Consider the following 25,358-nt stretch of genomic DNA (forward strand, 5'->3'; position numbering starts at 1 on the left):
TCACCAGGAATGTGATTTTTAAAACAGTTCTGCTCTGGAGAAAGTGTGTTTAAAACCAAAACCCTGTAATAAAACAGGAATGTACCTGTGTGTCATATCTGTTTGCAGTGGCAGCAAAAACAAAGCCTGTACTACGGGCTTCTGCTGGCAGAACTCTGTTGACCAGGTTTCTAAAGCAGCCTGAGCCCTGGCTTGTGCAGCTGTGACAGCAGAAGCCTGGAGTGTGGAAGCATCTTACACTGGCAAACTAGCACTTTTTTACAAGTGTGGCTTGTTTTCCTCAGGGGAGCAGGGTGGTGGGAGACGGAGCTGTCTTCTGTTACTGCCTCTGTAATGGAAATATTCATTAATTGCAATGCCCAGGCTAACGAAGGGCACTGAGGTTGCACAGGTGCAGTGTGCAGAATTCAGCCTGCGGAGTTTTTGTTTCTGCTGGGACATAAAGGGAAGGAATGTAGTGAAATCTCAAATTCCATGTTGAGTTTGAAAGGCTACAAAAATGTCTGTATCTGTAATCAGCTTGATTTTAGAATTCTGTGAGAAACGTAAGGCCTTAGTTAACTCTTTGTAGTCATTTCTCAGCCGACAGTTGCACCTCAGGTGTTTTTATAATTTGGGGGTTGGCTGTTCACATTTCATGGTTTTTAATCAAATCTGAGCATGTAACTGCAAAGAGACATGACATCTTTCAATCTTGATGGTTTGTTATTTTTTGAAAGCGGTTAAAGGTGAAGTAATCTAAAATATGACATTCTTCAAAAAAAGTTGGTTCCATTTTTCAGGCAGAGAAGTTCTCAAAAGTGTGTTTCTCTTCCTCCCTCTTCTCCTTTTATTCTTGTCAGCGTTTGCCCATCAGACACACACTGACAACCCTACGTTGTTGTTGGAGGGGGTGAAGAGGTAAGTTTCCCAAATACCATTCCTCTCTTTCAGCTGCCACTACTGTGACTTTTAGTCTCCTGCCCTATGGGCAAACTGGTCTCTCTTTGGCTGCTGTTAGTCACTTCAGCCACGCAGAGATGAACACAGCAAACAAGAAACTTTTATTTTGTCAGAGCATGGTGTCGCACGAGGTCTCCTCTGTCCTTAAAGTTTCCCATTTCTTCTATGTCTAAGCAACGTGCTGCTTTTTGAGCCTACAAAAGCTGTCTTTTTGGCAATTAAGTATAATTTTGAGATTGTATGCTTTTTTTTTTTTGGAGACAAGGCAGTTTGAAACAGTCCTGTGGGAACTGATTACAAAGTTTGAGTTTTGGTTCTTTACATGTAGCAGAGTCTGGAAGGATTTGTTATGAATGTCTTTATTCCTTTGTATTTACTAGGTAGGGGAATTTTTGCACTACCAGTAAATAAAATTAATAAAAATGCAATAGGCCAAATTGAGATCAAATAAAAGTAAACGTGACTCTGCTGATTGCAGGGGAAGCAGAGTTGGGTTCAGCACAGGTAGAAGTTAACATTCCTGAAGGAATCCAAATCAAGTGCTTGTGATTACCAGATACATGATGGATTCTTTTCTGGAGCAAAACATATGCTCTGTGAAGACTGTGTGTCTCGAAAGGAAAATTAAAGGGAAAATAGTGCTTACCATTGCCTTTTTACTCTAAGGTGGAAGGGAAAACTGGTGTTTTTCCCATGCATCTGTCCTTCCAGGCCTGTCCACCCTTGAAGAGGATTATATTCTTCGAAGCGACAGTCGTGGTTTACTCTGGTGTGTTCACTTTCTGAATCCCTTAGCCATGTGGCCCCGTTTTTATAAAAATTTGGTAGAAAGGCCAACCGAAATGCAGCCTGAGCTGTTTACTGCAGCGAGCCGAGAGGCTTCGCCATGAATGCTCATCTTTTGACTGAGTGTTTTGCATTAATGTTTGGATTCAGGTAGTCATACAGCTGTCACGGGAATGGCTGGGTTGCAGAGGGGAGCGGGGAGCACACCTGTAGCCCCAGCAGGTTTTGTAGCATCTGCTGGTGACGTCTTTTTGGCATCAAGGGCCTCTCCATGTGACGTTAGCCCAGTTGTGCTGAAATGTGGAGGTACTGCAGTCAGAAAAACGATTGCCCTGATAGGGAAGGAAGGAATTATACGTCAAAGTAAATAAACTTGCTTTTTCCAACACTGTGAGGTTTCTGTAATATTTAGCTTTTATTTGGAAGCGATAGCGTATAGCATTTTTTATGCTGTTTGGTTTATATTTGTTTACTGCAGGCTTCTTTATATAAGCGTAGCCCTGTGCTCCCTCCATGGTGGACACTGTTTTATAGTGTCCTGTTTGCCAGAAATTCGGATTGGAAGTTACCTCTCTACATCAGTACGATGAAAATACTACTTGCAATGACAGTGAAGCCCACTGAAGTGTATGCCTGACAAAGAGCAGCCTGTAGAGTAAACTGTGTCCCTCCTGGAACGGTACGGCTTCAAATCCTGCTAATACACTGGTGTGTATTTAGAATAATTCCAGGTTTAGGCTCCGCTTCTGCAAATATAGAGGCAGATGATGTGACTTAACTCATGCATGGAGTTCAGTAGCCACAGTTGTGAGTTGCAAGCTAAGTGCCTGCAACGTAAAAAACATTATTTTGGTGCAACTGGAAGTGGAATTGGTTTCTCTGTGTACTGGGATTCTTGCACTGGGGTTCCAGTGCTGTAGCAAGGAGTCAGTTGCCTCGAGAGATGCTCAGAGCAAGTGTGAGGTTCTTGGCACCTTGCAGGTTATTGTCTGAAGGCGTAGGAAGCACCCGTGTGCTGGCAGACTGTCAGGCTCAGAGCATGCAGCCTTTGGGACAGAATTGTTCCCAGCATAATCCTTATTCCATTCAACTCGTAAGTAAATTGGCATTCCTTAATTTTATGTTTTTAAGAATGAAGAATCTTAATGTGTTCATGGCCAGGTATGATACAGCATCTGCTGTGGTTGTTGGGAAACACTTTATTTTAGCTAATTTTATTCCACTAGCAAGTTAGTTGCATAAATTTATCTTTATGTTATCCCTTTACTGTCTGTATTCCCAGATTAAACTATGCATACCACAAAAACAGTTTCTCTGCAAAGCACTGAAAAAACAAATTTTTTTTCCCTCCATTAGTTCTGACCAGAACAATTCTCTGGTCTGGCTTTGAAGTTGTTAATGTGAGGCAGCAAACAGAATAATGCATATTAAATGCTTGACATCAGACTTCTCTGGGTGGCAATACCACCCCCACTTAGGGACTTCCAGATGGTTTTTTGAGTGTAGGAATAAAATTGAAAACAGTAAAAGCATTAAGTGTGTCCTATGGACTCAGGAGGTTTTTTTGCTTTCAGAAGGCAAGGCTTCTAGCGTAAATATTGTCTTGGGGGTGGTTTAGAAACTCTTTTATTGATTGTAACGTCCCCAGGCCTGAATATGCTTAATTGCATTCCAGTGAGAGAGACTAATGAAACCTGTGGCTGTTGCCAGATTACCCGGGACGAGCTCCAGTGCAAGTCGGTGGTGTTGCAGAATGAGAACTACAAAAGCAAGAGGCAAGACAGGGAGATTAGTTTTACCTGCCAGTACAGTTTTGTGAACTAATTTTGTATGATTCCTTCAATTCGGTGCCTTGTATCCAATAATATTTTACATGGGACAGAAATGTTTGGGAAATAAGTCATGAATTTCCCCGCTCCTGACTGAAGCAGCAGGCAGATCTGTGTGTTTTTACAAGTACTCAGTGTCACTGACATTTTTACATCTCGTGACGTTTACCAGCAAGCTCAGAGGCTGGTGTTTTAGTGTTACACGTTGGAAATCTCTGCGTTTGTAATAACTCATGTAACAGCCCGTTCAAAGGCGGATTAGATTTGGCTGCTTGGATTTTCTCATGTCACCCAGGCCCCTCCGTCACATCCGTAAGTTGACACCTGTCAGACCATGTAGCGTAGAGCAAGGCTTAAAAATTCCAGTGGGGTTTTTGGTAGAGGAGCTGTAGCTTTGGGAAGCACTTTCTGTTAGAAACCTAACAATAATTGCTGGTTTAGAAAAGAAAAAAAATACAGTTCCCATTGTCACGGTAGCGTTTGCACAGGTTTGCTCTCAGCAGCCTTTCCACACGTGAGCGAACGCACGCCGTAGTAACGCCGGCGTAAATTTGATGTGCAATAGGTAGAGTTGCACAAGGTGGCCAAGTGTCCCTTCTTCAAAGTAAACTGTAAAATCCAAGCACCAGCTCTGAACACTGCCTTTTGTGTGCATCTAACCCCTTGAGATCAGATAGGACGGATTTTGGGTGAGAATTTATCGCCTCTGGGAATATAAAACCTCAGTTAAGTGGGTTTTTAGGTGTCTGTTACATTAATATTGATACCTCTTTATTGCAGATGGGAATATGAAGCATTCCAGAAAGCCTCTAAATTTGTAAAACCACGTGTTTAAATGATGAAAAGCGTTAGTTACCTGTACCAGCTAGTGATTATTTGCCTTAGTTGGGTTTAAGGGTATGCCTTTAGGCCCCTCCTCCTGATTTTTATTTTGCGCCTGTGCGTGGGGGTTCCACTTGTTTAAAGGACGCCGGGCCAAAATACTTTCTTCTTAAGTCTTAAAAATGAGCTTTGCAATGTACGCTTCCAAAAGGGAGGGGGAAAAAAAAGGAAACAGACCAGCCCGGTGGGCCCAAGACTGACTTTACCCACTGTTAACCATTTATTGTTCTGAAGCTTGTGCATGATGCAGAATGAATTGCAGCGACAGCAAAGTGCTGTACCCTGAGGGATCTTCCTGAGCTGCCCTACTACTGATTTCCTGCAGGCTGGGGGTAGGGAAGGAGTTGGGATGAATGGAACGACCAGTACACAGCAATAAGCTGTGATCTAAGTTTAGAAGAGACAGGAAGCATCTGATAAGACGACCTCTCGTGCTAGAGGGTTGAGAGTTTTGCAGGCAGAGACAATAACAAAATCCAAACGCAGTCTCATTAGCAGCGAGTTCCTAAGTGGCAAAAACTTTCTCTGATCCATAGCCTCATACTGGCAAAACGAATGAATGGTGCTTTTTCCATTAGATATTACAGTTCCTAAGGAACAGTACCCCAAATTCTCAAGTTTTATAAAGAAGTTGCCTACTTAAAGCCCACAATGTCACTGTAAATGTTTTGCATAACTGGAAGTGAGAAAGGAGATGACTTTACCTGATTTCATTTGTAATTTTTTGTCTTGATAACATCTTTCCAATAGAGGTGGCAGGTAGTGAATTTGATTATTTTTTTTTCATGCTAAAGCTGTGCCCTACTTGTCAAACTAGGACTTGGTGGAACCTGGAGTAGAAAAGGCCTCTTGTTCCTGCTTTACAGCCATTTTCTGTGCGAGCATGTCTTCATGGGAGCGTGGGGCTTCTGAATGTTGCTCCTGCTAAAGAGGAGCAACCACATCCCTCCAACGTGCGCAGGGTGGAGTGTAAAGCCCTTAGGCCAGCCTTATTTCCATGGGTAACCATATCCATACCGTGGGGATAATTTGTACTGCTGCCACTGTGTTAGTCCGAATCCGCACCGTGTTTGTGGCCAGACAAGGTCAAAGAATGTATGATAGCATGGGCAGGCCAGAGCCATGCCCATGAGCAATGCCACCACGGGCGCATGGTGCACCGCGGAACGGAGTCAGTAGCTGAGAAATTCGGATAACCGCTCCTGAGGCTCCTTCTCTGTTGCAGTTAGCAGTGTTTGGGCTGCGTAACTCCACACCTCTGATTTGGGAATGGCATTTTCATAGCAAGGGTTGTCTTCACTCCCCTTACATTTGTTAAATGAAGTTACTAGGCCTGGCCCTGAAGGCTGTTTCCTTCTGCTACAAGATGAACCACATATTTCCATGTGAAAACCAAGTTTTCGCCTAGTTTAGCAGATGTGCAAATTACAGTAACTTACCACTGGCAACCTAGAGCCCTCGTAAAAAAGAATTAGGTCCTATTTTTCCCCCTGCTTAACTTCAGCTTTGGCAGCATTCTTTAAGCCGCAGCCTTCTATATGTCTATTGAGCGGTTTACAGGAAAGGAACAAGTGGATGAGTTTGTTTCCAGTAAATTTTTTTTAACAGGTCTGCCTTTCCATAAAAGAAATTTAAACCAGCTTCTCCAAGAGGAGTGCTGCCCGGGTAAGGTGTGATGGGCTTGGGCAGGATGCTGCTGGGGAGACCCTGCTTCTGCTAATGCCCCGGAAGCTTCGCTCTTGACTTGAATAAGGGCAGAATTAAAGTTAATCTTCAGCACTTTAAAAAAGTTAATCCCGCTCTAAGTTAAGGTTGCTGGAAGGGTGCTGTTGGCAGAGGCTGGATAGAAGATGAGCAGTTTTCCTCCAATCTGAAATCCCCCGGCAGCCCTTGTGAAAACAGGAGTGAAATTGCCATGCTGCGGTGTCGGGTGAGGAGCCAGGCTGGAGCTTGGGTGGGTCTCCTGATTTTTCAGTGATTTCTGGAGGGGCTTGAAGTCAGAACAGCCTCTAGTTTCTGATTCAAGTTTCTGGTACTTACGTCACTAACGACTTAAGCTGATGTGTGCCACGCTGTGCTCATGAATGAGCCTTTGCTTCAAGGGCACTCCCAGGCAGCAGCAAGTGACTGGAGAATCCAATTAATGACTGAATGTTTCTGGCACTCTGTCCAGCTGTCTGGCAGCTCGGTGCAAGCGCACTGCTCCTAATCGCAGGTTCAGAAGCTTTTATTTTAGTCAAGGTTTGTTAAGACAACATCCCCTAAGTCACCCATGGCAGCCTTAGGTACTTAACTGCATGAACTGCCCCCTGTCTGAACCCAGGCCTCAGGAGGAGATTACTGTGTTCTAAATCAAAACGAAGATTAACTGTAAAATGACTTAATGTTCTAATTAATCCCCTTTTCCTGCAGAAACTGCTTCTGCGTTATCTGTACTTCAGAAGAACTGCATTTTTTCACAGGATGTTAAAACACCTGCTTTGAAAACAGCATTTTTCCGTATCAGTAATAGAATGAGTTTCTCTCTGGGGCAGTTCTCGGTCACAAATTCAGAAGAATGTCTTAAACTAAAAACCTGTGCGTAACTGTCCAAAGAATCTGAAGCCATGGTGCAGTCCTGCCGTCGTAACGCCCAGGGCTGGGAAGTCACTGTGCTCTACGAAGAGCATCGTGGAGGAGCTGTCGTGTAACGCACCGGAGTAAATCCCAGCTCCCACGCCAGCCTCACGTGGGGCTTTCACCATCCCCGAGCAGCTTCACCACCCTCAGCTGGACTTTAAAGTCGGGAACGGCCAGCTGTAGCCTCAGTCCAGGGCACCAAATGCTATGCAACACCAACAGGCGGCTTCTTCCCACACACAGTCCTCATTCCAGTAGTGTCCTCATCCAGACCTCATCTGGAAACCTTCTGGTGGTTGGAGTTCACCTAGGGCTTGTCACACTTTTGTTTTTCCTTTGAATAAGTATCTGATGGGTCCTGCTTACAGCCCAGGCCTGGACTTGTTCCTTTGTCTTTCGGGTGTGAAATATAAATCATGTTTTTATGATTTTTTTGTAAATCTTTACTCTTTTTACACCTTGTTTTTGTAAGCTGAAGTTTCTTATTAAAAAAAAAAAACGAAATTCCAGTGGCTTATGTCATTATTCTGCTTACTTTAATATAAACATCTAGATGGGGGTACAGAAGAAAATTCCACGCACAATAGCTTTACATCCTTGAGAAAACTACTCTCCTTGAAAATAAATTCTCCCTCTCACACGTACAAGCTTTTTCCCCCCCTTGTCACCGTTTCCAGCGTGACGGCTTTGAAGTGTGAGTAGCAGCTCTGCGGAGGAGAACGGAACACGCTCCCGTGGATGTGTCGGAACGTGTAACGGCCCAACACATCTCCTCTGGTCCTCGTGTGCGGGGGGGCGAGCTCCTCTCCCTCGCGGCGATATTTCATCCCTAGGTCAGCAATTAAGCAGAGTTAGACAAGGCTGGGGTCAGCCTAGAGCACGTTCTCACCCCAGTTTAACACCACTTTGCCACTCTCGGCACAAACTGGTCCTCCCGGTGCCGGAGCGTGCTCGGAGTTCGGTCCCTCTTTGATCTTGAGTTGATCGGGGTGATCGCTGGGGCCGGGGGGGCTCTGACGGGCTTTGGGGGGTTCCGCGTGCGCGGGTGCACACACGCGTGGTCGCCACGGTTGGGCTACTGACAGCCGCAGACGCGTTTTCGCAGCATCTCCCAGTCCGCCGGGGACCCCCCCTTCCCTGCGGCATCCCGTGCCGCCCCGCCCCCCCCCCATGTCCGTCCGTCCGTCCGCTCCCCGAGCACTCACCGCCGCTACGGGACGGGCTGCGGGGCCATCAGGTCGATGTCCGTCAGGTTCCGGGCGACCCAGACTCCAGCGGCGAAGAGCCCCAGGTTCACCAGCAGGTTCCTGAAAGAAGAACCGACAGCGCTGGCTCCCGCCGCCCGCCCGGCCCCGCGCCCGCCCCCGCTCAGCCCCCGCCACCGACCTGCGGAAGTCGTTCCGGTCGGTGGCGAAGCGGTACGCGCTCCGCAGCCACCCGCGCAGCCCCTGCGGCGCGACCGCCGGCCCGCCCGCCGCCGCCGCCGCCGCCGCCATGCCGCCGCCCTCGCCCCGCTCCGCTCCGCCGCCGCGCGATGCCGTCACTTCCTGCGCGCGCCGGTTCCCCGGGCGGGGCGGCCCCGCACGGAGCGCGTGGCTTCCCGCGGCTGCTCGTGCGGGGCGTTTTTTGGGTTTTTTTTTTTGGGGGGGGGGGCGTGGGGGGGGCGGTACCGGAGGGTGCAGCCCCCTGCCCGCCGCCGCCCCGACCGGGCTCGCCCCGGCCGGGCACAGGTCGTTTTTAGCGGGTGTCGCTTGCTCGGAAAAACCGAAGGCAGCGCCGTCCAGCCAGGTGAACCCCCGCGGCTGAGCCCCGCACGGCGGGGACCGGGGTTCCGGGCTTTGCACGGCGGCGATAAGAGCGGCCGCTGTCCGGGATTGCTGCTGGGGGGGGGGGGGGGCGGAAATCAGGGGGAAAAAAAAAAATGTGCGGAAAGTGAGGGAATGGCCGAAGCGCTGCGCGGGGCGGGCGGCGGGGAGGTTCCTCTCCTGCTGGCTGACTCTGAGTTTTCCAGGAGCCGGTGCTGGATCCCGGAGCCGGGACGGTTGTAAGCCGCGCCGTCGCACCGCAAAGGACAGCGCTCAGCAGTAAGCACCGGTACCCGGGGACGGTCTTGCAGCGGTGGCGTTTGGAAAACGTCTCTCCTGTCTCCTCTGTCCCTCCCTGCCTGGGCCTGAACCTTCATTCCGTTCCTTGTTGCCAAATTCCCCACTTCCTTCCTGCTCTTTCACTCTGGTTCATGGATCTCCGTCCGCTCTGCCTCCCTGCGAGCCCACTGCCCTCAGCCTGGTCTTTCCCTACCCCGCTCCCCCTCTTCCTGGCAGCCCCTGTCTCAGCCTTTGCGGCTTTGTGGGGGGAAAAAACCCCTCTCTGCCACCCTGGGCATCGCCGCCTTCCCCCGGAGGCGCCTGTTTTCATCGAGAGGTGACATCCCGACAGCAAAACTCACTTCATTAGTGCTGTTGGGCCTTGCACACGTAGTTGCTGCCAGGGGACCCTGCGCTGGCACTTACCTGGCCATCCATCACGTTTTCTTTGCGCCTTGGTACTGATCTTACTGGAATTGCAGCTGTCCCTGCCTTGATTCACACACTCTTTGATGGTGGGTTATATATTACTGTGCCCACGTGGTTCCACATCAAACGGTCCAGGACAGAGTAGCCGGGGTCACCGTGACGGCTGGTTGTCAGCAGGACAGGGCGTTTGCTGGGTGAGCTGGGAACAGACTGGTGTACCGAGACGGGGCCTCAACGCTGTGTGTTCTCCTGCGCCCGAGCTCTTGTGCCTGGAAAAACCAGCTTGTGAGGCAGACACCTGCTGATGGAACCTGGCCTGAGCAGAAGCATTTGCTGCGGAGCCCCAAACCTGATGCAACTTGCACCTTTTTGGGTGCACGGTGTGTCACCCGATGCTACAGGGGTGGGCAGGTTCTTTGAAGGATCCTTTGTGGAATGAGAACTGGCTACAAGATTGTAGTTCTAATTAGAGCTTTATATCAAGATTTTAGCAATCAAGGTAGCTTCTCTATACGCAGAATTTCTAGCAGTCAGCGTAGTTTTCCTATTACTCCTATTTCCCTGCTCCCTGAGAGCTAGTTATCCTCCTCTTTAGGGACACACAGGTCTCCAAGCCAGGCTCTGGTAAGGAGATGTGCACCAGCCGTGGGGTTACGGAGCCACTTGGCTCTCGAGGGGGACGTACCGCAGCAGCGGCCAGCCAGGCTGCAGCCACGTTTGTCCCTGCTGCTGTATTCCTCTCCCAAAACGCAAAGAGCTAATTGATCCACCCAGTTAGTTAATTGATTTATAGCTATTAGAGACTATAATTAAGCGACCAGCTGGAAAGCTGTGTGTTATCTGCCCGGTGGGAGCAGCGTTGAGAAGCAGCCAGCTCCGATGGGCCGCGGGCTGCCCCGTCCCTGTGAGCAGCACCGCTTGTTTGCTGTCTTTGAAGGATTTTACTCCACCTCAGACTCTGGGCTTTCCCTTTTATCTCCTCCTTTGCTCACATTTGGCATCAACGAGCTCAGCTCCAGCCTCCCTGTTCTTCCTTATCTCCTCCCACATTCCTACAAGGTCACACAGTCATCTTCACGCTCAGTGTTGATGCAGGCGTTTGCATTGCTGGGCAGACCAGTTCTGACCAGCTTCTTATCAAAGCATTCCCAGCCCCCAGTGAAGCCTCCTGCTGCTGTCAGACCCTGACACGATGCAGATGTTCCCTAAGCATCCGGAAGGTGACGGGGCCGGCTGAGATGTCTGTATCTTGTACTAACATCTGGCTGGTGCTAAAGAACTCCTGGGAGTGCCGCTCCCCGTGGGAATGCAGGGAAAAGGGGAGGAGGAGACGCCGGAGGTGCCTGGCAGAGGTGCCTGATGCCTGGCTGTCCCAGGAGGTGACGTGTCAGACTGGCAGCAGCCTTGGGAAGGCCTCTGAGCTGCAGCGGGCTCTGTCCCCGGGGCTGCTGGGGGTGGCGATGCTGCGAGCAGGGCTCAAACCCGGCTGTGGTGCAGGAGGGTGAACGGGCACAGGCGGCTTCAGCGGCACATGGGCCCTGAGCAGCGCTCGGCGAAACCGGTGGCGCTGAGCCGCAGCCTTCTGGGCGCCACAGTGCTGGAGCCAGCCGTGCCCAGGGAGCAGGGCGCTGGGCACACTGCTCCTCGGCCTCTCGGCGTCAGCAAAGGTGGGTGTGATGGCAGCGTCCTTTCCTGCTGGGCCCTGTCCTGCCAGGGCCACCATGCTCTCTGAACCCTCGTCTCCCCCTTCCCCTTCCCCTCCTCATTCCTGCAGGTTGTGCTGAGGACCCTGCGAGCTCTGCTCCCCCAAATCCCCTGGCACAAGGCTGAAGCACCCTGGGGACCTTGTGGCTAATCCAGGTGGATGCTGGAGCTGGATGGAGGCAGGCGCTGGGACTGTGGGCTGGCACGGTGGCTCTGTGCCCTGGGGGTGCAGAGTACCCCCTTGTACAGATGCTGTGTGCCCTGGGGGTGCAGAGCCCCCTTTGCACAGATGCTGTGTGCCCTGGGGGTGCAGGGTTCCCCTTTTCAGATGCTGTGTGCCCTGGGGGTGCAGGGTTGCCCCTTTGCACAGATGCTGTGTGCCCTGGGGGTGCAGGGTTCCCCTTGCACGGGTGCTGTGTGCCCTGGGGGTGCAGAGCCCCCTTTGCACAGATGCTGTGTGCCCTGGGGGTGCAGGGTTGCCCCTTTGCACAGATGCTGTGTGCCCTGGGGGTGCAGGGTTCCCCTTGCACGGATGCTGTGTGCCCTGGGGGTGCAGGGTTGCCCCTTTGCGCGGATGCTGTGTGCCCTGGGGGTGCAGGGTCACCCCTTGCGCGGTGGAGCAGCAGAGGTGGGACAGAGCAGGACCAGGGGCTGCCCCCAGGGGCTGATGCAGTTGGCGGGTCTTGCATCGAATCTAAACCAGGTTTGCTGAGGGATCTTGGATAACCGGAGGGATTTGGCTGTCCCTGGTTATCAGTGGCAGTCTGGGGGAATGGAGCGGGGGTTGGGGGACAGGGGGGGGATGCGTGTTTGTCGGCCCGTCTGTGCCTCCCCCGTTAGCGAATCTTTATTCTCAGCAGCTGAAATCGGTGTAAGGAAATGCTCCGCAAACGGGAGTAAAAGCTCCCGGAGGGCATTGCCGCTCGGCTTTCAGGGAAGGGGAGCGGAGTGCCCGGGGGGGGCTCCAGGGCAGCTCCCGGGGGGCAACTAGCAGCTAGGAGCCGATCACTGGCTATTCATTTTCATTCAGCAAACGCGGGGGGTGGGGGAGATCCGGCAGCCCCAGGCGTGAGGGGCTGGGGTGCAGGAGTGCTGGGGGGGGGGACGGGGGTCTCCATCTCCTCGGTTCATCTCTCCGGGCGGGCAAGCTGCTCTTCAGGGCTACCTGGGACTGATCTGCCAGGTAAAAACCTCAGTTTGGGGACAAAAGTGTTATTTTCTGTCTTTTAGTCTCTCTCCTGACCTGTGAGACAAAGAGCGGTGCCTGAAGCCGGGGTCGAGCCTGTGAGCGTTAACCGGGGGGGGGGCTCGGGGAGCCCCGTGCCCCGGGCGGGCTGGGGTCGGTGGGTTTCGGGTCAGAGCATCCCCTGTTCAGTGGGATCGCATCCCTTGTGCCGAGGTCCCATCTCCGACCCACGCGAGCCGTGGGGAAGCTACAGAAGTTGCCCCCGAGGGAGCCTGGGCAATGCCCCTTTGCATCCGCGGGGTCTGAGCCCCCTCGCCCCTACGGAGAGCCCAAAGCGTGCCCGTGCCAGGCTGTCCCCCGGGAGCTGTGCTCGCATTCAGGGAGAAAATTCAGCTACACAAAGTAGATAAAACGGGCACTTCTGTATTTCAGCGCTGGGGACGTGGGGGATTAGCTCTGTCCAAACGTGTCTGCCTTAGCATCACAATCCACAGGTTTTTATACTTTTTTTTTTTGTCTAATCGTTATTACATAAGTTCTTTTAGATAAAAATGCATATTATGCTCGCTCTTAAATTTGACCTTTGAAATGATTGAGTTTGCTGATTATATAACCTTATCAATATTCTTACCCTAAAACAATCATTGGTTAATTCTACTGAACTCTACTGGTTGGAATCCTTTAAATTAAGGTGGGAAGGGGTAAGGGGGTTTCAGGCAGCATAACTGGTGTCCATGACAGTTTCCTTAGTTTCTTAAAACGTAGGAAAATCCAATAACTTCCTGGTGGGGTCTCTGTGGTTCCCTCTTTCAAACTTAACAATCCTAAGCTATACATTACGCTTTGCAATTTTCTACCTTTTAAGCAAACCTAACTTCTCCTACTTGATCAAATCTTGATTATTTTTATCAGAGTTTTTGCAACAGCAGCAAGGGGCCAGGGGCACAGCCTGGAGTGGGGCTTGCACCCCGCTGCAGTGCCGGGCTGGCCGGGGGCAACCAGCAGGTGGCTTGTCTGAGCCCAGTGCGCTTGTACTGGGAAGGGAGAGCGGCTCAGCTGGGATCCTGCGGGACAACGGCAGCGTGTTGCTGCTGGGTGCTGTGACCTGTGCAGTTTGGGTGACTGAAACGTGGCTACGAGCAAGGGGAGCTGCCTCGGGCAGGGTTTGGGGGTGCCCAGTGCTGAGGGACTAGCCCAGGCGTTGCCAGCACCTACATCCTCTCCTGGGATGGTGTTTTGCCAATGGACAGGGTTGGTACAAAGGACAAAAACACTCAATTAAAGAAGGGAGCTTGTCTTTACTTGCATTTAAATACAATAGTAAGCAAAAGGATTAAGCAAGAATAAGATTAGACAGGTAATGCACCTGATCACTGCTGCATACGGTTAACTATAGTGGTTAAGAAAGATACATCACCAGTTGCCCTGATACTTTACCATCATCCAGATGTGCAGTCGCTGGGGAGCCTCGGTTGCAGCGAGAATTTGGAGAACCTTTCCCAGCAGCTGGGGGGTCCTGCGCGGTGCATCTGCTCGTAGGTGAGGTCTCCAGAGTCGCTGCAAGAGGGTCCAGCTTTTACACAGTTGAATAAAGAGCTTGCAAAAAAAACACCTTCAAGTGCGGAAACATCTGGTATCACCCTCCCCGTTGGATTCTGCCGTTGGATTCCGCCGGAAGCCTGGCCAGGGCTCAGGGAGGGACTCGAGGGAGTGTCACTCTTTCGACCACGTATTTCGCAACCAGGCTAGATGTCTGGTTTCATGGCTTTGCACCGTGCCTCTAAATAAAGGTCTTTCCGCTGGTGATGGTTACGCAATAAGTGCCGCAGCGAAGTGGCGTGATGGATATATTGTCGGGCTGTGAGGTCCATCTAGAGGTCAGCCTTGGCCCAGGGTCCGTTGTTCAGGCCTCAGTACTTCAGATGGGGAGTGGGTCAGTGTGATCCCTGGCCACCCATCTCCTGTGGGTCCTCGCTGGCGGCGATGCCACGTGGCTCTGGAAGTGACCCAGCACTCGGGGCTCAGTGGAGCCGGGAGTGCCACCAGTGGCACTTGGCTGGCAGCCGTCCCCAAGCCGGCAGTGACGTCCTGTGGGACGTGCTCACCCGTTCCTCTCCCTTTGCAGCTGGGTGCTGACCTGCCGGGGGCCTTCTCACCAGGACCAGGGCCAGGACCAGCTTCTGGTGAGATGTTCTCACTGCAGGGCTGCAGGAAAGGCTTCCCCAGGGAGGTAGGTGGTTTTGCCACCCTGCTGCTGCCACATAGCTGCAGCTGCCGGTGTGGTTGAGGGTGGAGGAGCTTTGTGGGGCCGGGCTGGGTGCCCGCTGCTCCATCTCTCAGGGTGCCGAGGAGCCAGGAGGGCATCACCGCAGTATGGGAAGAATTAGGAATGGTCTGGGACCTTGGCTGGGAGAGGAGGATGGATGAGCTCCTGGGTCCCCATCCCTGCTCAGCATCCAGCCAGTGCAAGGGCGAAGGTGAGGGTCTCATCCTGCTTTCATTTCTCTGTGCCCTCTCTGCAGCCCAGTCCGCGGCAGGTTGGACCAATGTTGCCCCGTGCTCACATTCCCGAGGACATCTGGGACGAGCCGCCCTGGGAGCACCAGCACAGGAGAGGCAGGGGCGGATGGCGCCCGGTAAGCGGGCAGGGCCAGGGCGAGCAGCAGTGCAGCAAGGGGAGATGGCAGTCTTGGCGTTCACCTTCAGATCCGGGGTGGCCAAAACTGGGGAGCAGGAGAAGTGGAAAGAGCTGAGGGTTGCGGCAGAGAGGGGGAGCCACGGCAAAACTGAAAGCCCAGCAAGCTGCTGTCCTCGCAGCAGCAAGCTGGCGATTTGCTGTTGCAGCCCTGTCACTGGGACCCCAGACGCCTTCCCGGCCCTGCCAACTTCCACAGGAACGAGGAGGACAACAGATGGGCACCCCACAACCGTTCCCCGCCACCCCCCTGGTATGATGGAGAAGACTGCCTAGGACCTGACAGCAGTTTCGCAGGGGACTGGCACCAGGTGAGGGGGAGATGGGCTGGGGAGGTTGGCAGCTGTGTGGCTTCTGACAGCGTGCCACCACCCTCACCAGCGGCTATTTGCCATTGCAGCCCGGTCCCTGGGACACCAGACCCCTCCCTGGCCCTGCTGACTTCTCTTGGAACGAGGAAGACAGGAGGTGGGCACCCCACGACTATCCCCGCCACCTTTCTGGGATGACAGAGAAAACAACCGAGGACCTGATGGCTCTTTCAGAGAGGGCTGGCACCAGGTGAGGGCGAGTGAGCCAGGGCGGGTGGCAGCAGTGACGGGGCTGAGCGCAGGAGTGGGTGAAATGAGGCTGGGGCCATTCACTGCCTGGTGATGAGGACGGTGCATGGGGACGGGTTTCCCTGTGCGGCGCTGGGAGCAGCAGCAGTTCGGCTTCTGGGCTCTGCCGTCGCAGCATCCCCTGTCCCGCTCCGTGTCTAAACCCATCCCCTTCCCCCCAGGACCCACCACTGCGTGACCCCGGCTACTTTGCCTGGCGTGAATTCCCAGAGAAGGAGCAGCACCCGCCTCAGCAGGCTGGCGGGGGGCCAGGGTGGGTGCCTGTGCCAAGGGTGGGGGACACAGAGGGACTGTGCAGCTGGGTGGCGAGCAGAGGCCACGGGCTGCTCTGGTGCACAGCCAAGGGGTGATGCAGCCTTGATGCTGGCCCTGCTCAGGGTGGGGGGATTGCACTAGAGACCCCTTCCATCCTAAATCCATTTTCCCCTGGGTCTCCTGCAGGGTCCAGGATGGCTGCCCGTCCTGGGGCTATCGTGGCCTTGGTAGAAAACGCTGCTACCGCATTCCCCGGAGCCACCGAGAGTTAACCTTGATCCCACGCCACCTGTGTCCTCAGTCTTCCAGAGGTTTGTGCCGACCCCGTACCGGCTGCCTGGAGCCCCGCACTCGGGCAGAGCAAGGAGTTAGTCCCGTTGTGTTTCTCGCTCCGCAGAGAATCAGCCATCCTGCAGGTCCTCTCGTCCCCTCTCTGGGACGAGCCAGCCAGGAGTCAAAGAGCCCCAGAACCCTGATCCTCCGCAGCCGCTCAATTCCCTCAAAGATGGTGCAGAGAGCAAGAAGGAGACAGCTCAGGTTGTGGGTTTTCACCCCAGCACCCAGCAGCGACATGAGTTTGCACGGTCTGTGCCCCTAACTGGCGTGGTTTCCCCCAGGGCTCGCCGGTGGTGAGCGAGAAGGTCCCGGAGCCCCCCGCACCGGCCGACACCCCTCAGAAGAGCCCAGCCACGGATTCCCAGGCTGCGGCAGAGGCTGCGGAGCCGGAGCAGGCAGCAGGAGCGATGCCGGTAGGAGACCACCCCTCTCCTGGGGGCAGGCAGGGATGCTCACAGCCCCAGAGGTGCCCAGCTTGGGGGTCTCCGGCTGGTGTAACGTCTTCTCTCTCTCGTCCAGCCCTTTCACCCTTCGCCTCGCTGCCTCTTTGCCAGGCACGGACATTTTCCTGACTCTTCTGCAAAGCCCCCTGGTTTCCTTTGGGTCTTAGCACCCCGTCCATCCCATCCCCCAGCTCTTCTCCCCAGGCCAGGTGTGTCCTGGCCTCATGCCATTGCGTGTGTCCCCAGGTCGAGCCGGCAGCCGAGCAGGAACCTGCGGGCAGCTGCAGCCAGGACCCCTCTGCTTTGGAAACGAAGGCAGCCCTGCCGGAGGAGAGCTCTGCCGGGGCGAGGAAGCACCTCCAGGTCAGAACTAATTCATCTCCTCCTCCCACCTAAAAGCAGTGCCCGGGGGGAGGCGGGAGCTTGCAGTCCCCTTTGCAAACGTGGGATTTCTGTACCCCCTTGCCTGGGTGGCAGTGCCAGCCCTCGCCGCGGGCTCTGCCACGGGTCCGTCATGCTTTGCGCAGGTAGAGCCGTGCAGCCCAAGCCCTCAGGCTGACGCAGGTGGCGAGTCACATCCCCACGCTCCGACAGCCCCTCCGGAGCCCGCCGAGAGGGTCGGCGCGGCGGCCGGCTCCTGCGGAGAGGTGGGTGCTGAGTGCTGCCCGTGCTCCCGAGGACAGCAGCATCTGCCGAGCGGAGCTGGAGGAGCCGAGGCAGAAGCTGCCCGCGATGGGGTGGGTCTCGGCGCGTGGTGGGCAGCTCCGTGGCGTGTCCCCCCCTCCCTGGGTGAGCGCCCACCGAGGCTGCTGCTGCAGGCAGGGGTGTGCTGGCAGCGCTGGCTCCCCTGGCTCCTGCGCAGCTGCTGCCTTCCTCCCCCAAGCTCTTTCTGTCCCACAGCTTCTCAGTGGCCTTCAGCCATCCAAGAACTCACAGATCCTGCTGGCAGCTGCCACGGAGCCCGATGCAAAGCCCAGCCAGGCCAGCTCTGATGTCAGCACCACACCGGTGACTTCACCAGGGACCCCGCACCCTCCTGGGTCCAGTGAGACAGAGCCGGTACGGGGTCAGGGTGCCTCTGCTCGCCTATGCTCGCCCCAAGGTGTCCCCAGGACCCTACATGGGGCAGGTGCCCTCGGCTCAGGGATACTGCCATAGCCCAGGAGCAGCAGAGGGGGATCCCTCCGGCCTCCCCATTTGCAGGGTTATGGGCTGAGGTCAAAGCACTGCTTTGTCTGGAGGCAGAGCCCGTGGCAGCCCCGGTGCCGGCTGCCCCAGAGATGCTGATAAATGGGAGACAGCTGGGAGAAAGGCCAAAAAAATAACTAGAGGCTCGAGAGCGTGCTGGAGCGTGAACAACCCCAGGACTCGAGTTTTAATGAAGCAAACGAGAGCATTGCAGAGTGGCTTAATTACTGCCTAATAGGAAAGAGAAATCTGCTAGCGGGGCTCTTGGTGGAGATGCTGCCAGGGCTGGGTGGAGGGGGGAACCGGGGGCAGCTCCTGCACCCGAGGGAAGAGTGGTAAACCCGCACCCCAGGAAGCCAAGGTCCCAGTGGGTTCCCCTGCCAGGTGGCCAGTCACTGGCTAGTGATCGGTACTGGTTAGCCTCAGTTTGGTCCTAACCTTGCCCAGTCCCTCTCCCCTTCAACGTGTCTGACCCTTCCTCACCTTTTCCACCACCCAGGCTGCAGGCAGTGGGTGCTCCACGCTCCCGACATCCTCCCCGGCCAGCACGGACCTCCGCTCTGCTGCCATCCTCGCCAGGAAGGAGGAGATCGAGATGGTGAGTCCCAGTGGCCCCTGGCCAAGGCGTGTGGGGGTCTGGGACCAGCTGTAGGATGGGGGGTTTCACCCGAGGACCCTTTGAACCACAGAGGGGAGAAGCGATGCTGGGTGATACGGGACATGAATTTGGCATTTTTGAGGTCACTGGGGAGGAACCCCTCCTGGTGATGGTGGTTGCAGGGGAAGGTGCTTGTTGGCAAGGAGGTGTTTGCAGGGGCTCAGGTGCTGTCGGGTGGGTTTGTGGACCAGCCCATGGGGAAAAAATATCCCTGGGGTGGCTGCACACTGGTTTTGGGGTGCCCTGTGCTGACCTTGTGCCGCTCCCCTGCAGTCGTACCAGCAGTTCAGCCTGACCATCGCGGTGGTGGCCACAATGCTGCTGCAGAAGGAGCCCTCCATGGAGGCGGCGCTGGGGCTGGCGCTGAGGGCCAACCTCCGCCAAGGCCAGATCCACCACCTGCGGGAGCTGGAGGACTTCATCGACAGCTATGACTCGGCCAGCCCCAGCCGCTGAGGGGGGGGCTGGGGTGAGCAGATAGACACCCCCTCTTGCCAGCCAGGCTTGGAGGGGTGGTGAGGGCCTGTCCTGGTGTATCGGGGTGCTTATGATGGTGCTGAGCCCTTGGGTCAAGGTGTTATGGACATGTTGGTGCAGGTGCACAGTCTCTCTTGATGATGGAGGAGGAGGGGGGATGCTTAGTTTCAGCCCTGCCCGGACCAGTATGTGCAGCAAAAGAGGAAGCTGGTTTTACTGGAGGGTGGTGTGAGAGAGTGTGGCTGCAGGGAGTTCCCCTCTGCCCCAGCTCCTTGCTCTGTTCATGATGAACAGGGATATGCCCCAAACCCCAGGGAATGTTCTTCATTTTAAATTTGAAATTAAACCAGCCGTGATTTTCACAGCCCTTGCTCTGCTGTCGTTCTGGTCCCGCTGTCCTGGGGCTGGTGAGGGAGGGGTCCCGCAGTGAACCCCGGCCGTGGGGGACCCCCGGCTGTGGCAACGGGCAGAAGCCACCCCTGGGGATCCTGCTTCTCTGATGGGATGGTCAATGCCACAACGACCCTGAGGTGGGGAGGAACAGAGCAGACGTGTGGTGGCTCTCCCGCGTTCAGATTTCAGCCAAACTTTATTGGAGCATCGTCAGTGGCTGCAGGACACGGTGCCACCAGGGATGGTGAGCACCTGGCAGTGGTGCTCGTCTTTCAAGGATGTGTCCCAGGAAAGGATCCGACCCTGGCAGCCAGCATCTGTCCCCGTGGGCCCCCAGCAGCAGCTCCTCAGCGGGATGATGCCGGCAGCTGCCCTTGTCTCAAGCACCCGGCCACCCTCCCCTGCATGTGGCTGCTCTCCGGGGCTGCCACCTCGGTGGAGATGAGAGCCCTGGTGTGAGCTGCTGGCGCTGCTCCCCACCTGCTTCACCTGTTCCTAATTGCAGGAGAGGCCAGCAGGAATTGCAGGCTCTGCTTCGCCAGCAGCTGCCGGGGGGAAAGGATCCCAGCAGCTTCTCCCCACCAGCCTTGGGCTGCATCCAAAACGTGCTTGGAACGTGTCGAGACCATGGCAGGGGCTGGCAGGACGGCAGTGCCGGTCGAGGACCCCCTGTCCCCACTGCTAGGACACGCTGCAGTGCTTGCTGCTGCCCCGCAGCTTCGTCCTGCCCCCCGCCCTCCTCGGGGGCTCCCTGCCAGGGAGCTCATCCCGGGCTTGGGGATGGGCTTCCCAAAGAAGAAACCCTCTTCCTCTGAGTCTGAGTCCGAAGATGAAGAGCAGGTGGGACACCAGGAGTCATCCTCCTCTGTGATGTCCTGCAGGTCGATGTCCTCCGGCTGTGGGCTGTGTTGGGCAGGGGATGTGCCCACTCGGAATGGGGGGTTTCCATCTCCTGCGGGTGTTCGGGGGTCAGGGCCCCCTGAACCCAGGTGGCACAAGGCTCCAGGCTTGTTGAGACCCTCTGCGCTGGGCTGGGGGGCGGAGGGGTGGCTGGGTGGTGGTCCCAGCATCTCTGCATGCACAGCATCCCTGCTCTGCTCCTTAGCAGCTGCTCCGTGGTCCTCCAGACTCCTGAACGCAGGATGCACAGGAGCCTGATCCAAAAAAGCCTCTGGAAGAAGGAAAGCAAGGACGGGTGAGGAAGGGGAAGGCTGAGCCCACTCTGCCTCAGCCCCTCGTGCAGCAAGGGCTGCCTTGGGATGCAGCAGAGGGTTGTACCCACGAAACCCCATCCGGCAGGTGGGCTGGGGGCTCATCGCTGCTGCTCCAGCCCTGGGTTGGGCTGCACCCATGCGACATACCCCACAAAGTACCCAGGGGCTGAGCAGAGCCTGGTTTTTGCTCCCACTCCCCCCACACCACGTAACAAGCGGAGCAGTAGGATCCCTACCGGCCCCTTCCACCCGCTCCCTGCAGCCCCCGGCTGCCATCCCCAGCGCGGTCCTGCCAGCGGGGCCGGCTCGGGAGAGGGGCGTCGAGTCGGCGGACGGAGCGGAGGCGAAAGCCGAGTCGGAGGAGTCGGAGGCGGTGGAGGATGCATCCTGCCCCAGGCTGCAGGTCTCGGAGCAGAAGAGCCGGCCGCGGCGGGAGGTGAGGGGCTGCCCGTGCAGCGGCTTTCGGCAGAGGCTGCAGCAGAAGCAGGCGGCTCGGGCGTGCCAGTGCAGCCCTTGGTGGGTGGCCTCCTCGCTGTCAGCACCTGAGGGGCAACCACGGCTGAGGGGGAGGCTCTTCCCGCAGGCATACGCCAAAACCTGTCCGTGCCGAGCCCCGCGTAGCTCCCAGCCCACGTCCCACCTGCCCGGGCACGGGGGCCCCGTGGCACCTTGCCCCAGGGATGGGAGGACGGGGACCCTACCGATGGGGTCCCCGCAGGCCTGGCAGGGCTCGGCGAAGAGGCTCTCGAAGCAGCCACAGCAGCAGGGCCGGCCGCTCTTCATCACGTAGCGCTGCCCGCGCAGGGGCACGTCGCACTCCAGGCAGCAGAAGTGCTCCAGGTGCCAGCGCCGGCCCTCCGCCTCGATGCACTCCTCCATGAAGATCAGCTGGAGAGGGGGAGGAAAACAACCCATCCTTTAAGCACCAGCTAGAAAACCCGTAGCCCGGAGGGTGCTTTGCTGTGCCCAGGAGAGCAGAGGAGCCCCCGTGCCTCGGCGCGGGCATGGGGTTCTCCGTAAAGCTCTGGAAGGAATTTTTCCTCCTGTCCACCAGCAGCTCTTGCTGGATTTTGCAGCCTCTGGCCAAGCTCAGGAGCTTTTAACAGCAAATGGGAGGTGAAAGCCTCTCCCCTGCCTGGCACCCACCTGGTCGCAGGAGGCACAGCGGGGTCGGAAGAGCTCGGCGTGGTGCCGGCCGCAGTAGATCCTCCCATCCTGCTGGAAGTAGATGAGGTCCACCAGGGGCTGGTGGCAGAAGTGGCAGGAGAAGCAGGACGGGTGCCAGAACTGATCCCCCAACCGGGATGCCGATATCCCCGGGTCGCCTTTGTTCAGCCTCCTGCCACACTGCAAGGCAGAGGGATGCAGGGTTTGGGGCCAGGCTGGCTTTTGGGGACAGATCCCCACCGGGGAATGGGTGCAGCTTGGTGCTGGGGGGGTTTGCCTCACCTTCTTGCAGGGACAGCCATGGCAGGGACCTGGCACAGGACATGCCAGCCCCTGGCCCAGGGCCTCCCGTCTCCGTCGGGCGCTGAACGCTCGCAGCTGCCTCCTCTCCTCCTCCGCAAGGTCGGGGCAGTACCGCTCCTGCACGGGGAGGGGGGGGTCAGGGGATGCCCGGTGGGTGAAGCCCAGGGTGGGCAGCACCCAATAAATACATGTCTTACATCGCAGTCCTGAGGAGGCAGCTGCTGCAGGAGGGCTCTGGTGTGGAGCCGGATCCTGTCGGCAGGAGATGCGGGCTGCAGCGGGTGGGCACCGAGACACACCAGCACCTTGGGGTGCCACACAGGAGAGAGAAAACAAGCAGATTTTAAGGGGGATTAAGCTGCGTTGCTTGAGGTTGCTAAAATATGGGTTTCATCGCGGGGTTGGGGGTACTTGGATGTGGGTACCACCCACAGATGGCACCCATAGGGCTGAAGGAGAGCAGGGTGTAAAGAGAGCCCTGGGAGAAACGGGGTGCTGCCCACCTCAGGGGGAGTGGGGTCTGCAGGGGGCTCTGGGTACTCTTCCAGGGCACAGCCGGAGTCGCTGTCGGACGAGGCTGGCGGGAGGCCAGTGGCGGTGCCGCAGGGGGGAGGCTCGTCTCGCTGGGGCCATGCGGGGCTTGGGAGGGACATGAGCTGCGGAGAGAGAATCAGAGCTGGTGAGACCCTCAGCGAGGTGGGGAGCAGGGGTCCATCCTCAGTGCACATATCATCCCGCCTGTCTGGCATGGACCTTCTCCAGGCAGCAGCAGGACGAGCAGCCCCTCGTCCTGGGGAGGGACCTCGGGGCAGGTCCAGCTGAGACGATGCTCAACACCACCACGACCTCGAGACCCTTGGCTGAACCCCTGCGGAAGCCCAAGGGATTTCGGGGGCTGCCCTTTTCTCTGCAAACCCATACCAAGGGCATGGGTGCTCGGCAGGGCAGGGGCTTTGTCTGCTGACGGGATGGTGATGGGTTGAAGCCAGGCAGGGAGGCCCCCAGGTGTCTGTGCCCAAGCAGGAACAGATTTTGGGAAATGGCACCAGCCGTTTGCTCACCCACAGCGGGAGATCTTCCCCGGCTGCTGCCAGTCCTTTGCTGCTGTGGCTAATCCCTGGCCTAGTGGCCTGTCCCTGAACGGGGCAGTGGGTGGGAGGAGATCGAGGTCTAGCCCAATTCAGTGGAAAATAATTTATTCCCCTCAGGCTGCTATTGTTCTGCCCGGAGCGGCTGTTCCTGCCCGGGCGGCCGGCTCGCCCAGCTGCCACCACCTTGCCTGGCTAATGGTTACGTGGTGGAAACCCGTCCGGTCCCGTCCCCTCCTCCCCACGCGGCGCTTTTCACCGCTCACTTCCTTCCTGGCTTGGTTTTCCAAAACAAAGGCAAGAGAGCGATGCGGGGGCTCCTGGGGCTCCCTGGATGCCAGCCCAGAGCCCGACACCCTCTGCCCTCACTTCCTGCCCCGGCGTGGGGAGCAAGGGTGGGATGTGGGTGGGATGGAGCTGAGCCGCTGCTCTGGGGGCAAATCCCAGTGCTGCAACCAAGCAGCCCCAGGACGCCTCTGGATGCATCCCAGTGCCCACTGTAGATTGATCAGCTCCTCTGGAAAGCGTTTTATATGGCAAGCGGCTTGTCATGGGCTCAGGCTGAGGGCTGAGGGGTGGTAACCCCCAGGCCACGCACCTCGGTCCTCCTGCACCATGGCCACCACGAGGACCAGTTCATTCCTCTGCACTGGGATGGCGTTTCTTCATGTCCAGTTTATCCCCCCCTGCCCGTGCTGTCAGGGTTGTCCTGGTCAGCACCAGCAGCCACATCCCCACTGCTCCCACCGGGCAGCTTCGACACCCCCAGCTCAGACCCAGCCCCTGCCACTGCTCCCACTGCACTCCTTCCACCGCAGCAGCCTCTTCCTATGTAGTATCTTTGGGTGCCAGGACGTTGCACCCAAACGTGGCCAGCTCTGGAGCTGGGAGCAGGTGGGATTAACCCAGGCAGCCCAGGTTTCTCTGCCATGCTCCTGGGTCAATGATTAACGCTGCAGATTGGCTAATCAGAGGGATAAAACAAAAGGGCTGCTTGCTCCTTCCTGGAGTTGAGGGTCTGCTGGTCCTGGGGTGAGTGCAAGAGGGCTGGTTGCATGGTGCTTAGCTCTGGGGCCTGCATAGGGATGAAACCATTGGACCTGATTCTGTGTCTCTGCAGCCCAAAGAGAATCCTGGCCTTGCTGATGAACCGCTGTACCAGCACTGGTGCTGGTCCAGAAACCAGCCTTGGCTCTACAGCTGGGCAGGGGGATGGTGTGTGTCCCTGGGGAGGCTGAATGGGGACTGCTGTGGGCTCAGTGACCGGTCCCAGCTCTGCTGCTCACTCGTCTGGGTAACGTGTCTCTGCTTCTCCTTCCCCATGGGAGGGGGGTGGCAGTCCTGGGCTGTGCTTGGCTTATTAAGCCTCCAAGCTGCGTTTGTCTAATCTGTTGAGGCTTTGCAGTAATTGCCCAGTGGACTCAGCACAGCTGGTAGTGCCTGTGTGGACCCAGCTCTGTGGCAGGATGCACAGGGCACCTCGTCCTGGGGCTGTCAGCAGGGAGCCCAGTGGGGTGATGCTGGGGTAGAGCAGAGAGGACAGGACTCCTGGCTTCTGTGGATCCATGGCGCTGTGCTGGAGAGCCCAGCCCAACCTGGTTTGATGTGATTACACCGGGTGGCAGCCGTCTGGGCTGCAGGCAAGTCCCTGTAATTAGCCCCAGACAGTGACAGCGGTACTCACCGCCCATGCTAAGGAGCCAGGCAGCCCCAACAGGTCGGTCTCCTCTGCTCCCCATCCTTGTCCTCTCTTCCTTCCTGCCCTCTCTTACCCCTCCTGGCAGTCCTGCTATTGCCCTTCCCTGCTGGCCTGCAAAGGGATACAGGGATGCTCCAAGTCTGCCCCTGCCCTCAAACATGGGAATAGGAGAGCTTGGACCAGGCATCAGGGAGAGGTGGCAGGAAGGTGCTTTGGGGAGCTGTTCCTCCTTGCCAGCACAGACCCGAGTGACAGAGGTGTGTGCCCTGAGAAGGGACGTGTGAGGGACTGGCTGGGCAGGCTGAGTGCCACTGGCTGTCCTTTGCCTTTGCTTTAAAAGCCCCTCGTCCTGCCCATGGGA

The 25,358-nt window shown here is 56.4% G+C and overlaps 3 protein-coding genes across 3 annotated transcripts; 1 reads left to right on the plus strand and 2 right to left on the minus strand.

Annotated features, from left to right (window-relative positions):
- Positions 1 to 7,572: 7,572 nt before the first annotated feature.
- TOMM6 (translocase of outer mitochondrial membrane 6) lies at positions 7,573 to 8,554 on the minus strand. Its single transcript, XM_086627263.1, has 3 exons — positions 8,445 to 8,554; positions 8,264 to 8,365; positions 7,573 to 7,887 (listed from the first exon to the last, which is right to left on the minus strand). Exons 1-2 carry the CDS (start codon positions 8,552 to 8,554, stop codon positions 8,269 to 8,271), a joined length of 207 nt encoding a protein of 68 aa, XP_086483389.1. The 3' UTR covers positions 7,573 to 7,887; positions 8,264 to 8,268.
- A 527-nt stretch (positions 8,555 to 9,081) lies between these two features.
- On the plus strand, positions 9,082 to 19,477 carry LOC147526818 (uncharacterized). The gene is given in 15 exon segments (XM_086627121.1): positions 9,082 to 9,142; positions 14,587 to 14,691; positions 14,984 to 15,097; positions 15,306 to 15,467; positions 15,557 to 15,644; positions 15,647 to 15,717; positions 15,938 to 16,029; positions 16,218 to 16,342; positions 16,429 to 16,568; positions 16,649 to 16,780; positions 17,057 to 17,172; positions 17,325 to 17,547; positions 17,711 to 17,869; positions 18,498 to 18,596; positions 18,930 to 19,477. Coding segments are annotated over 14 exon segments (1,746 nt in total). The 5' UTR covers positions 9,082 to 9,142; positions 14,587 to 14,649; the 3' UTR covers positions 19,113 to 19,477.
- A 730-nt stretch (positions 19,478 to 20,207) lies between these two features.
- Positions 20,208 to 22,863, minus strand: PRICKLE4 (prickle planar cell polarity protein 4). Its single transcript, XM_086627102.1, is given in 8 exon segments — positions 20,208 to 20,284; positions 20,287 to 20,697; positions 20,977 to 21,282; positions 21,442 to 21,628; positions 21,887 to 22,087; positions 22,190 to 22,327; positions 22,408 to 22,515; positions 22,714 to 22,863. Coding segments are annotated over 8 exon segments (1,578 nt in total).
- Between the last annotated feature and the right edge of the window lie 2,495 nt (positions 22,864 to 25,358).

Source organism: Tauraco erythrolophus, chromosome 27 (genome assembly GCF_009769465.1).
Source record: "Tauraco erythrolophus isolate bTauEry1 chromosome 27, bTauEry1.pri, whole genome shotgun sequence".
NCBI classification, from domain to species: domain Eukaryota; kingdom Metazoa; phylum Chordata; class Aves; order Musophagiformes; family Musophagidae; genus Tauraco; species Tauraco erythrolophus.